This window comes from Olea europaea, chromosome 10 (assembly GCF_002742605.1).
Source record: "Olea europaea var. sylvestris chromosome 10, O_europaea_v1, whole genome shotgun sequence".
Taxonomy (NCBI): Eukaryota; Viridiplantae; Streptophyta; class Magnoliopsida; order Lamiales; family Oleaceae; genus Olea; species Olea europaea.
The window spans coordinates 35,293,842-35,307,839 of NC_036246.1; the positions used below are offsets into that span (position 1 = coordinate 35,293,842).

A 13,998-nucleotide genomic window follows, 5' to 3' on the forward strand; every position below is an offset into this window, starting at 1 on the left:
CCCGGGGAAGGAAATTTCGAAGAGGAGCCTAGTGGGAAAAGAGACTCTATGTCTGAAGGAGCAAAGCCAAAGCAGCTCAAGCATAAGCCTCATAAAATTATATTATCTACTGAAACTTTGGCTTAAAAGGTGAAGGCTGGCCCTCATGTCGTTAATGGGCTAAAAACTTCGACCCCATTCAAAGAAACAAAAAGAGGAGGGTCAGAATAAGTCGAAGAGGGCGTAGCCCCACCTTATGTATAGCCTCAAAAAACCATACAATGTACTTGTAAAACAAGTTTGTTCAAAGAAAATGTGAAGAAGAAATCACTTCGGCAAAATTGCCCTCATATATAAAATGATAAGATAGGACCCCATAGGGGCCACCCTATAAATACGCAAATCCCCTTTGACTAATTGTAAAGGAGGACCATGCATAGCTGTCCGCTTAGCCTCACGAAATGAGAAACGATTACAAATGTCAAGACTTTGGCTTGGGCGACAGGATCGACCCACTTGCCTTAGAAAAATATGTATACTTGAAAATACTTCGAAAATGATAGAAAACGAGCTGAAACCCGAGAGGTCCACCTCAGAAATGAAAATATTAGCCCATAGAGACACTTCAAAATATATGAGCTCAAAAGACATGTCAATGAAAATTAGCCTAAGAGAGGCACGTCAATAAAAAGAGCTGGACCTCAATAATGGCCACCTCCAAAATGAAAAGCCTAAAAGTCATTTGAAAAACGAGCTGGAACCCGAAGAGGTCCACCTCAGAAATGAAAATCAACCTTGGGAACAAAACAAACGAACAGCTGGATCCTATAAGGACCACCTCCATGAGAAGGCACAAGTTGCCTATGAAAAGATAGAAAAATAAGGGCTACAGCAAGGGCACGATCCTCACAAAGCGCCCCCACTACAAAGCAGTAACAATTTCGAGCTTGATTCAAACACAAATTTGCATAAAAAGATAAAAATTTTATTCATTACTACAAACATATTACAACTGAGGACAATCAGTCATTTACAAAGCATTGCAAAGCACATCGCAAAATAAGTAAAAAATACAAAGTGCAACTACTACATCGGATGCATAATTCACTGGACCTCTCCCTTTTGAGGGATGTCTACCATTTACAGCAATCTTTACAATTACGAGGTCTGTTGGACCATGTTGAAACTCAAGTTACGGCTATAACACACTCTGCCTAGTACGCTCTAACAGAGGAATAGCCTAACTGCTCACGGGAGGAACGTCGACACCAATCCCTGAGCATCCATATAGTGCCACTTAGGGCACTTCGGATGGGAGTCACACTCTATTACGACATAATTTATTCGAAGCAATGGACGACCCGTTGCACTTCGGCACTGCTCTCGGAGCGTTCAAAGAAGATTGTGTTGAGGTTGCATTTTTATTTTCACGGGTCCGAACATCCAATGCAATATACCTAGGAATTATCCAAATTGCACACTCCATGGCATTGTCCAAAATCAAGCAGTTCCTTGCACCAATTCTCATCGAAATCCGCCAAGTGCAAATATATTTTTCGATCTTGTCACAAAGACACCCACGAGTCAACAAGACTTATGTAAAACAATTAAGTATCCAAGCAAATGAGCCTTTTATAGGCAAACACATGAATTTTCAACCGTCAGATCTCAAAGATCCGAGTCGTCCAAATTCAAGTCGCATATGGATCATTCGATGCATTGGACATTTCAACTTCCACGGTTCAGATCAAAACACATGTTCAATAGCATGCATTGAAAATGAAAAACACCACCCTCTTCGGGAAGGCCAAACGACAGCATAATAATCGGTGGCAGTAAATGACAAAAGGCGTTCAAACTGCCCAAACCGTCTCATATGATATATCACTTCAGCAAAAAATCTAACCACTTCGACAACGGTACAAACCACCTTGATTTTCACAATTCATAACTTCAGCATTTATGACTTCGGTCCTTCATGAACACATTTTGAGAAAAAGTCATTTATTCATACAAGGCATATGAGCCTCGACCTCAGTTCCGATGACTATTGCATATTTTTGGCAAGTCTAAACTCTCATATGAATATTCAACAATTAGACTTGAGGGGCTGATGTTACTCCCCGTATTAAGTTAGCCATCTGAAGCAACATGTGGAAGCCTCATTGATGTCATTGAAAGAGTCAGCCCAAACATATAAAAAGATGAAGCAACAAAATTACGAAGGCTACAAAAGTTGAAGTCCATGTTATAGTTAAGGTGCCACTCAACCAGGTACATGTCGAAACACTTACGAAGGGTTTAAGGCAAAGCAGTCATGTTCACGACCTGTCGAAATTCTGAAAGGCGAGGTTGAAGTCCTAAGAGACGAAGAGGTTGCCACATTTGTCAACCTGGAAGCTCTGAAAGACAAAGAGACGAGAAGGCTACCACATCTGTCATCGTGACGAATATCTTTGTGAAAGACTGATTAGACGTCTGCTTTATCTTATATTAGGAATATCAGCTTGAAAATATAGGGCAGTTGACCTTTTGTTAATGCAATAAATGCATGTTTAAGAAGGATATGATGTATAGAAGAAGGACGTAGGGGCACGTGGTTTGAATCCAATGGCCACCACGTCTTTCCCAAACTCTATATGTAACCTCCCCTTAAAAAGAAGAGGGAGAGATATATGTGAAACAATAGAAACAACACATATATAGAAAGAGAGAAATGGGAGAAAATTCGGGGAAAAAAAAAAAGGAACGTGTATATTAATTTTTTGCACATTTTGAAGAGAAAAATAAACACTACTTTATATATTTCAAGCCATTGGATCACTTATTCATTTCCTTTTTTCTTCCACAATTATACATATTTACAACTAATATACTACAAGAATACGTTCACGCGTGTACTATCTTCTAACGACACATGTTGACCATTTTCGGAGGTCAACAAAGTCTTTTTAGATTCAATAGGAGTTTCTAATTCGCTAAATTGGATACAACTCGATGATACAAGAACAAAATTTTATCATAGATCTCTATTCCCTATGTTCTCCATATATTTTAATGTATTCATAATGCCAATGTTGTCTATACATTGTATGCTTGTTATGACATGTTTTTATGTGCTAGATTAATATATACGTAACAAAAGAGTGTAAAGTCATTATTTTGACAATATATTAGAAAATTTTATGAAAGCACCCATGCTCAGGACAATAACATATGAAAATGTTTGATCCATTAAAATTTAATATTAAAACTATCTTAGAAGATGGAATTTCAACCCATCCAACTAACCTTGTATGAAAGCCGATTTGATGTTATGCAGGTCAACTAGTTAAATAAAAAAATTTAATAAATTAAAGTTGAGAAGGAAAAAAAACAATCTACATGTAGCCTTTGAATTTAAATTTTTTCCTCTTAAATTTTACTTTTCAAAAATAAATATTAATTTTACCAATATATTTCGTCGAATTCATAAAATTGTCCACTTATCAATTACTTTTTTTAAAAAAAAAAAAATTAGAATCTTAGCAAAATAAAACGAAATCCAAATGGGGGTTATATTCCTAAGTTTGTTTGTTTGTATTTTTTTTTTTTTTCCAGAGATTTTTGGTGTAGTTGATAGCAGATTTTCACCTAGATGGGTGTACACGGGTGTCTATACTGTTAGATAGTAATTGCATTCACTTTAATGTTGAAATGTCATTTTCAAATATTAATTAATGATTATAATTGAGCATTTGTCTTAGGACACATCCATCTTCGATATGACTTTTGTCTAATAAAGCTTCGATCGCATGATACGGAAAATCTCACATTTGAACCACTTGAAATTGAAATCTCAATTTTTAATACGTCAGTCAATCATATTTTTTCTTATCTAATTTTAGCCACACAATCAATGAATAAAATATTTGTTCGTATCTGATTGTCAGGTAAACTAAAAAGAAATAACGTCATGTTTGATTGGATACATTTTTCATGAAAAATGGAAAACATTTTCTATTTTCCACCAACATATGGTGTTTGATTGCTAAATTTTCTAGGGAATTCGGTTTCCACATTTTCCCCTACACATATGCCTTTTCCTTGAAATGGTGGAAATTTGGTTTTCTAGCTCTTTTTTTTTTTTTTTTTTTTTTTTTTTAGAAAGGAAAAAAAAATTTAAAAAAAATTTAAAAAAAAAAAAATTTCGCAATGGAAACAAAATCTATCAACAATTGTAAAAACAAAAAATTATCCATTTAATTGACAATTTTCATGAAAAACAAAACCAAACGAACACCAAAAAATTCAAAATTTCAACATTTTCCATGTGAAAAATTATACTAATCAAACACAATAATTTACAATATACAGGAAAACAATTTCTAGGCAATTCAATTCCCTGGAATTCGTTTTCAATTCAATTCAATCTTTGCAATCAAACGGATCCAAGAGGCATTTTCAAAAATGTCTAATTTCATGGACGTCAATTGAAAAATGTCAACTTTTCAAATTTAGGACTAAATTGTCTATCATACCCTTTATGAAAAAAGAAGCAATTTATTTATTTTTTCAATTTTTTGCGGATTTTGAGAAGTAACTTTTATGAGAAGTTACATTAAAATAATGTTCTTGACATTTCAAGTGTTATTCTCGATATTTGAATCTCATTTATATTTTAAAAGTATACATGTCAAATCACAATATCAAATGTTCTCGACATTTCAAACGTTGTTCTCGACATTTTAAATTTCTAGAATGACATTTCATTTCGAACATGACAATTCCCTATACTTGAAATGTAATTCTTGACGTTTCTGTGTCAATGAGAAAAATAGCATTAATTGTGATTTGACTGTGCACTTTTGAAATAAATATGATAGGTTATGTGTCAAAAATTTATTAGCCAATAAAATTTTTGCAAAAATGTTCATTTCTTGTCTTTGTATGAAATCATAAAATTGTTCACAAGGTATTTTGGTCCAAAATATTTCAAAATGGACATTTTTGCAAGGATTTGTGAAAATGGACATTTTTGCAAATGGACATGTGAAAGTTGACATTTCAAGCAATTTCCTCAAGAAATAACCATTTGACATCCCTAAAATTAATAATTCAGACATTTAAACTGATGAAATATATTTTTTATTTACACATTAGTAAAGTTAACAATTTACTACCTACTTATAATCCATACATTTTTAAATTAATCCAAATTCTTATAAATATTATTTCTTTTATGTTTCCATTACAAATTAATCCTAAATTAAACTAAAACTTAATTTTTATTTTCTCACAAAATTTCTCCTTGGACCGCGAATGTAAATCGGGGACCAAAGCCAGCTTCAATTTTTTCCTGCCATTAAATTGTGGTTTCCATCCATCAATCGTGTTTCACGTACAGGCATAGGCCTGCCTCTATCAGGACAGACACAATAGTGGGGCCCGCATAGTTTTTTTCCCCTTTAATACAAGTTGGACCCATCGATCTGCCTCTACAGTGATGGACCTGTAAGACCCCTGTATGAATAGTGCACCAAACTCAGGGCATTATTCTCCATTCTGTTACCACATAAGATTGAGTCACTGACAGCCATTATAATCACCATTAATTTGGCTTTGTACAGAAAATGGAAGCTTTTCTACTCCTTTTCTTTGGTCTATTCTTCCCAGACAATAGAACTAAAAGAAAGAAACATGTCCTGATCCCAATAATTAATTAACCAAATTGTACCTTTAATCTGAATTTGTTTACTAGTTCTACTTTATTGGGTAAACGGCCTTTAGATTATATCATTATAATTATAAAGTAGGGATAGCTGTCGTCAACATTAGAAAAGGAAAAAAGGAGATAAAAAGTTGGCGAACCATTAATTAGATTCACCAATCCTTCGTAAAAGACTTGATTCTAAATGATTTTTCAGAAATATTATTTATTTGTTCGATAACATGTGTTGTCACTTACTCAACTTCTACTCACTTCACTTGACCTTCGTGCGTGATTTATTCGTAGGATAATTTTACACGTATATTATGGTATTTATAAGTGTCTATAATGTACATGTGAAATTCCATAACTGGAGGATTGAAAAAATTATTTTTCAACTCTCCAATGATGTTATGCCACTTGTACATTATGGTGTTGTAGCATAATCCTTGTTATTTATACCCCAATTTTTAACAGTTCATTTTTTTAGTTTCGATCCTCTACTTCTGAGACCCTCTTCTTGGACTTGCTTGCACCTTCAAGTGAATGTCGTCCCTTGACCATGAACTAACATCCTCAACACCATATAGGGTCTCTTGTTCGGTCAATTGTCTAATTTTTGGATTAAATTAATTTATTATCAACAAATTTCATAGAATCCACAATTTTTAAACAATTAAAAGTATTACAAAACAAACATAGTGTCCTTGCTATCTCGAACATAACTTAAGTCCCTCTCCTTAGGAATGACAATTCGAATAGTCAAAATCGAAAATTACGGTTAATCGAACAGAATGAGGCGAAAAAAATCGAACTAATAGTGTAATGGGACGGATATGATATTTAATTTTAGTGACCCGGTTCGAGGCGGAGCGGGTATAGTATTTGCGCAGTCGCCCCACCTCGAATCGATTACCTGTTTAAAAAAAAAAAAAATTAGACAATTGGACTTTCCATTGTTATTTCTATTATAATTTGTTTAGCCCAAAATTTATGGCCCATTATCGACCTATTAAGTGACCTAATCCAGTTACTACTTACCCACTAAGTATAAAACATACCACAAAGAATTTTGGAATCAAATTCAACAAGACATTAGCTGAATGCCGTCTTCACTCGAGTTTCTGGATCTTTAGTGCGGGCGCAATTTAATCGACGCCAAACTTTGAATTTTTGATCAAAAATTTGATGATAAAAAAATATAAAACACTATCACAAAAATAATAAAAATGATATTATTCATAAGTTACACTTATTTCTTGCGATTTTTCATACTTTGATATCGTTGCACAATAATTTCATGATCAATCTTCAAAAAATATATCTCATTCAAATAATTAAATTTCTATGGTAGGATATATTGTCTTACAAAAAACTTGAATATTTCTTTTTACATAAAAACTCTGCCAATAAATAGATATATCCTATCGAAGCTAGGAAGATAAAACTTCGATTAGTCATATTGCAAGTGCCTATTACACTTATCTTTAGCATACTAATTCAACAATAATGGCAAGTGACCTTTCAGTTATTCATGCACAAATGAGTGACTAAGACTAACAAAATAGTCTATTTTTTAATAGTGAGAAAGAAGAGAAAGATATCAATAAATACGTAGCAACAAAGTTTACATTCAGAGATTTAAAAAAATAAATCAAATTGTACAAATAAAGCTCTTCAAAAGATCCACTACCAATTTTTCTTCTTAACTTAAACTTTCTGCCAATCACACAATCTATAATTAATTTCCTAAAATCAATAAAACCAAATAAATAAATAAATAAATAAAAATCTTTCTTTATTCCACCATTAATCACTCAATACCAAAAGCATAAAATTCAAACTTCAAAAATATCCTTTAGATCCACCAAATCATCGCAAAAATTAAATCATCGAAAAATCACAAAAGTTCATTTATTTTGAGTTATCTAAAAAATTTGAAAAGTTGACAAATATTGTTCATCCCACCATTACATTCCATACACGGGACTCTTAAAAAGAGAGAAAAAAAAGTTTGAAATGGGCATGGGCCCAAAGTTCAGCCCGCACTAAACCATATAAGGCTCCGTCCCTGTTAGGTAGTATGGTTGTATTATTATTCTACTTACATTTCTTATTTACTATATAGGAATCAGTTTTGAGTTTTGACGTATGTACTATAAGAGTTGTGGGAAAGAACAAAGATTGAATATGAATTGAGGTTAGAGCTTTTTGAGTTATTGAGTAGGAATCAAGTACAATTCAGACGGATTAAAGGACAAATATATTGTTTAGTTTTGTTATGTTGATAATATAGTTTGTGAAATTCGAATTTTGTATTTGAGAATTGGGATATTGTTTGCATTTTCATTTGTGATGTTGTTTGCTATATTAGCTTAGTATTATGTTTCTGTTTTCATTGACTTTTTTTCATAATTTTTTTTTTTTTAAATTTGACGGCTGGATCTATAAAAAATAATTTATTTTCATAGTTATTAACAATCCGAAACGAGATATGAACAGAATTGAACCGAACCGAACGGACTTTCATAGTTATGGTGCGGTTATGATATGACAAAATAATTGGTAGTTTGGTGATGATTTTAACTGAACCGATCCCAAACCGAACCGTTGCCAACCCTACCTCCCCTCGATCATTGGTGGACTAGTTCCAAAATTGATGTGAAAACAGATTACTAAAATGTGGATGTTTGTAGCGAATCCATCAGCAAGCAACACTTTGTCCAAGTGCCAAATGATCATTCGGTGGTCCGTATCTCTTCTTGTCCTCTTATCACATGGTAGTGTAAAGCCACTGTCTCTTGTACTTTATATCTAATTGTAACATAAAACCCCTGTGTTTCAACTTAAAAGACCAGTTTACCGTTTTGTCGTATAGAATTAAAAACAAGGAGTACTCAAACAATATGGCGAATAAAAGATTCATGGAGTCTTATTTACGATGTATTTCAATTTTACAAAGTTTTAGTGTATTTTGACCTCAATCCACCTTATACTCATAATCAGTGTCTCGTGAGTCTTTATCGTTTGAAGTATTTATTATTAAATTCCTGAAATTCAGTCAGATTTTGGGTATCTCAGCACAGATCTAAAATATTTGAAATCTAAGGGATTACTATAATGTGACATCCCATGTTAAAAAGGGAAAATAAGACACCAATAATAACAATAATTTAGGTGTCCTTTTGTAAAGTCAGTCAGTATGAATGTGGAGGAACCTGAAAAACTCCTTTTAACTCTACCTTTGTGTCACCCACCTAGCAAAGATGCTATCCCTCTCTCTCTCTCTCTGCATTCCTGATTATAATAATGATGAAAATCAATGGTGTCGATCTTGCAACCTAAGAAATCAAGATACAAATCAAACGGTGAGAGCTTAACTATCACTATTTTATGTTTATCCCATCAAAAAGGACTGAAGACAGCATATTTGTGAGGGAGTTTGGTTTCTTTCTGGTGAGCTGTGCTTGGCTACGTATATAAATATATATATATATATATTTTTTAACACTAGTTCTCATCACATGTTCCCTTCCCTTGTGCATCATAAATCTCAGTCAATTTTTATCTCTCTCTCTCTCTCTCTCTGTGTGTTTAGAGAAATGTGGGATCAATCTGAGAAATGATGACCTCCCAGAGTTTTGATTTCATTTATTTATGGTGGTGGAGAATTCTCATGATTTTTGTGCTTGGAGCTCAAGGTTTCGGGCTTAACAATGATGGGCTTCTTTTGTTATCTTTCAAGTACAGTATTTTGAGCGATCCATTTGGTGCTCTAAAGAGCTGGAATTACCATGATCAAACGCCATGTTCTTGGAATGGTGTTACCTGTGGCACTTCGGGCTCTGCTGACGCCTATTCTCGTGTCACGGGCTTGTCTCTTCCAGATTCCGAGCTTCTTGGTTCAATCCCAGCTACTCTTGGTGTGATCCAACATCTCAGAAACCTTAATCTCTCTAACAATTCGATTAATGGTTCTATTCCCTCCTCTCTTTTCAGCGCTTCTGAGCTTCAAATTCTTGATTTTTCCAACAACATGATTTCTGGTGAACTGCCGGAGCTTGTCGGCAAACTCAAGAATCTTCAGGTTCTTAATCTTTCTGACAATGCTCTCGCCGGAAACATACCGGAAAATTTAACGACCCTTCAGAAATTAACTGTCATTTCTTTGAGGAATAATTACTTTTTTGGTGCACTTCCTGGTGGGTTTAATTCAGTTCAAGTTTTAGATCTGTCTTCTAACTTGATTAATGGATCATTACCTCCAGATTTTGGAGGCAATAATCTGAGTTATTTTAACGTATCGTATAACAGACTCTCCAGCGAAATCCCACCGGAATTTGCCACCAAAATTCCTTCCAATGCAACAATAGATCTTTCATTCAACAATTTGACCGGTCCAATCCCAGAGTCCAATTTTTTCTATAACCAAGACGCAAAATCATACTCCGGCAATCCTGAATTATGTGGGAAGCCACTGAATAATCCGTGTCCAATTTCATCTTCAATTGCAACTCCGCCAAATGCTCCTGCACCACCAGGCTCTCCACCAGCAATCGCCGCCATACCCAAGACCATAGACTCAACTCCTGCAACTGCTTCACCAGGCGGCGGCGCCACCTCAAGTCCACAACAAGGAAAAAAAAGTGGGCTTAGAACTGGAACAATCCTCGGAATCGTCTTTGGAGATGTGGCTGGAATTGGAATTATAGCACTTATTTTCATGCACGTATATCATCTGAAGAAAAGGAAAAGCAACGAAGGTACGATAAAAGAAGAGGCAGAAAGCGCAAACGAGTTTAACTGGGCATCTTCGTCATCTTCGTCCGAAGAATACAACTGGTTAAGAACATGGACTTGTTTGAAGAAACAGAGACACGCCGAGGATGACGAGACCTTAGAAACTCCAATTCCAGACGGCGAGGAGGATGAGGTTCTTTCGAAACATCAAGAAAATCACGTACGACAAGAGCAGAAAAATGGTTCACTTGTAACTGTTGATGGCGAAAAGGAGCTAGAATTAGAGACTTTGCTTAAGGCTTCAGCCTACATTTTGGGCGCCTCAGGGTCTAGCATAATGTACAAGGCAGTGCTTGAAGATGGCACTACCTTGGCCGTCCGTCGTATAGGCGAAAATGGTGTGGAGAGGTTCAGGGATTTCCATAATCAAGTTCGTGTAATTGCTAAATTGGTGCACCCCAATTTGGTTCAGATTCGAGGGTTCTATTGGGGCACTGATGAGAAGCTGGTCATCTACGATTTTGTTCCCAATGGCAGCCTGGCTAATGCACGTTACAGTAAGTCACTGACTAACTTTGTTCTTAGCAAGATTTGATTTTAGTTTTCTTACTGATTTAATTTTATAAGAATATGAATGATTGGATGCTCAATTTAGCTTATTATTTGATTAAGACAAGGCACAATGACGTTTAACACATCGTAATTTTACTTGGGTCGTCACTCTGATTTAGTATTACATACTAAAAATTTCTTTTTACACGTTAATCCCTCGAATAATTCACTGCGTACAAGGAATTACTGTATGGTGCATTTTGACAAAAACCAATGAAATTCTGTCTTGTGTTATTGTGAATTTTTTTTTTTTTTTTTTTTTTTTTTTTTTTTTGAAAAAGTTTTTTCTTTTTTTTTTTTTTAATTTTTTTTTTTTTTTTTTTTTTTTTTTTTTATGTGAAAGCAGTCTTCCCGTGTAGCTTGGCTCTAAGGACAATTCCATTTATTCCGAATAGAATGTACCGAAAGTTGTCCCCCTTTCACAATGCATGTGAGCTCCACGTGAATATAAAAATCCTCAGACGTGGTCCACATCCCCTATTGTGAATAGTAAGTAAAGAATTAAGTAAAAAAATTATGTACATGTAGCACTGTCTTGGCTCTAATCCCTCAGCCAGTTAGCCGACATCTGAACAAACTAGAACAAGGCCCATGTCCGTTTACAGATGCACAAGTTAGAAGAAAGCATATGGCTTTTGCTAACGTGAGCCAGCACTAAGATCAGGAGGTGGAGTTGTTGAAACTGAAACCTTGGCTTTAATGCACTGAAATCTGGTTCAGCAATCCGCTGGAAGCCAACAGTGTCATTAACTTTTGGTTTTATTCCTTAACCTTGGCCCACGGTTCATGATAGCGATATATGTCGAGCATAACGCGACGAATGTAGTTTTGTTTGTATTGCTCAATTGCATTGAAAAGGACTAACCTTGAAACGATTGGGATCTTAACAAATGCTAACTTGTGCATTTTCGGTTATAATTTTCAGGGAAAGCTGGCTCTTCACCTTGTCATTTACCATGGGAAATGCGGCTCAAGATAGCAAAAGGTGTTGCACGTGGACTGTGTTATATCCATGAGAAGAAGCATGTGCATGGCAACCTCAAGCCGAGCAATATTCTGTTCGGCCCTGATATGGAGCCCAAGATTGGAGATTTCGGGCTTGAAAGGCTCGTGGCGGGTGACAACAGTTACAAGGCTGGTGGATCGACTCGGAATTTGGGTAGCAAGAGGTCCACAGCCTCACGCGATAGCTTTCAAGATTTCGCCAGTGGGGCTACCCCAAGCCCGAGCCCAAGTGCAATAGGTGTATCGCCCTATCATGCACCAGAGTCATTGCGAAGTCTCAAACCCAACCCGAAATGGGACGTGTTCTCATTTGGTGTAGTGTTGCTCGAATTGCTTACAGGAAAAATCATTGTTTCGGATGAAATGGGCCCCGGCTTGGCACTCGAGGCCACCACATCATCGGTCGAAGAGAAGGGAAAAGTGTTGAGGATGGCTGATGTGCCGATCCGAGCTGACGTGGAAGAGAAAGAGGATGCTTTCTTGGCACTACTAAAATTAGGATACAGTTGCATATCTCCTGTCCCACAAAAGAGACCATCCATGAAAGAGGTCCTTCAAGCACTTGAGAGGTTTCCAACTAGTTCATTTTCTGCATCGTACCATTATGATCACTAGCAATGACAAATGGACCAAATTGTAGAGGTGTATTTATGATTGACTGACATGTTAAATTGTGAGAAATTCTCGATTAGAATTATTGATCATAGCTTTGTTTGTTCATATTGAAGTTTTCCAAGATTGGTATACAGACTATAATTGTCAATGTTCAGTGCTATGCTAGTCGTGTAACGGAGTTGAAAAATGGACCGATTTCCTCTGTTTTTTGTTTAGTTTTTTGGGATCTTGGGATGATTTCCTAGCCTGTTAGAATCTGACAAGTGGAATTTGATTGTCCACAACTGCATCGAACTAATAGCTATGTGCAAGTGAAAGACCACTTCTCTAGCCAGAATCTTAGAAAAGAAATTATCCCAAAATATATAAGTCCATGAAGCACAAGATATTTATAATAGAGCTCTGAAAAATCGATCAACAATAACACCAAAATGAGTGCTTCAGCTAACAAGGTGCAACTCTAGGACCTTTGCTATGTTTTTTCGTCATTTTTCTATCGTAAATATGCAATATTCAGGAAGAGTAGAGGCTGAATTTTAACCACAGGTGGTTGTAAATTTTGATATCAGGGCACTGAAACTGCGACTACTCAATGTCTAAATGAGAAGAAGGTGGAGACGCCCCCAAGGCACATCTCCAAGTGGTAAAAGGGGAAGGTGGAGAAATCCAGTTTTGCTTGTGGCTGCTGCGTCAAGGGTTCGAATCCTGAAATATAGATTTGACTCTTGGGTAAGTGCAAGTGTACAAGCAGCCTTCCACCCTGTACCCTTGGAGACATAACCTGCGATTTACCTCCCTCACGATGCTCCAGGACAGGAGTGGTGGGGGACCCTTAAGGTTAGGGTTTAACCTTTTTTTTTTTTTTGAGAAGAAGGTGGAGACGGTAGATTTTCGGTCATCAGCAGGAAGAGATCAAGAGCAGAAGGCAGTGCAGGTTATTCATCAGCCACATCCACAGCCACCAGCAGCGGCCTCAAACACCAGCGGTGGTGTCCTCACAAATGCTGCTGCTTCTGTTGCATCCACCCTCCAGTCTTCCAAGGAAGCAATATCAGGAAAATAACTTTACACAATCCAACTACTTTCTTTGTAAATTGTAATCCATTTGGCAACTTTAATTTGGTTTATAAAATTAATTCTCTTAACTTTGGTTTATATATATAGCATTTACTGATTATCAGATGAATCCAGTTATTGCTTTAGTCCTGGAGCATTTTGAGATATATATATATATATATATGTAAATGATAATCGTGAGTTCTTTTGTGCTATACACAATAAATACCTGAAACATTATTTTTATATGTAGATTTTTGTTTTTTTTTTTTTTTTTTTTTTAAAGGGTTTTGAATTTACAT

The 13,998-nt window shown here is 35.7% G+C and overlaps 2 protein-coding genes across 2 annotated transcripts; both read left to right on the forward strand.

Moving 5' to 3' along the window:
• Positions 1-8,909: 8,909 nt before the first annotated feature.
• On the forward strand, positions 8,910-12,794 carry LOC111401992 (probable LRR receptor-like serine/threonine-protein kinase At4g37250). Its single transcript, XM_023029996.1, has 2 exons — positions 8,910-10,965; positions 11,946-12,794. Exons 1-2 carry the CDS (start codon positions 9,291-9,293, stop codon positions 12,638-12,640), a joined length of 2,370 nt encoding a protein of 789 aa, XP_022885764.1. The 5' UTR covers positions 8,910-9,290; the 3' UTR covers positions 12,641-12,794.
• Positions 12,795-12,961: 167 nt separating this feature from the next.
• On the forward strand, positions 12,962-13,786 carry LOC111401993. The gene is made up of 3 exons (XM_023029997.1): positions 12,962-13,092; positions 13,210-13,251; positions 13,515-13,786. Exons 1-3 carry the CDS (start codon positions 13,072-13,074, stop codon positions 13,701-13,703), a joined length of 252 nt encoding a protein of 83 aa, XP_022885765.1. The 5' UTR covers positions 12,962-13,071; the 3' UTR covers positions 13,704-13,786.
• The last annotated feature ends 212 nt before the right edge of the window (positions 13,787-13,998 follow it).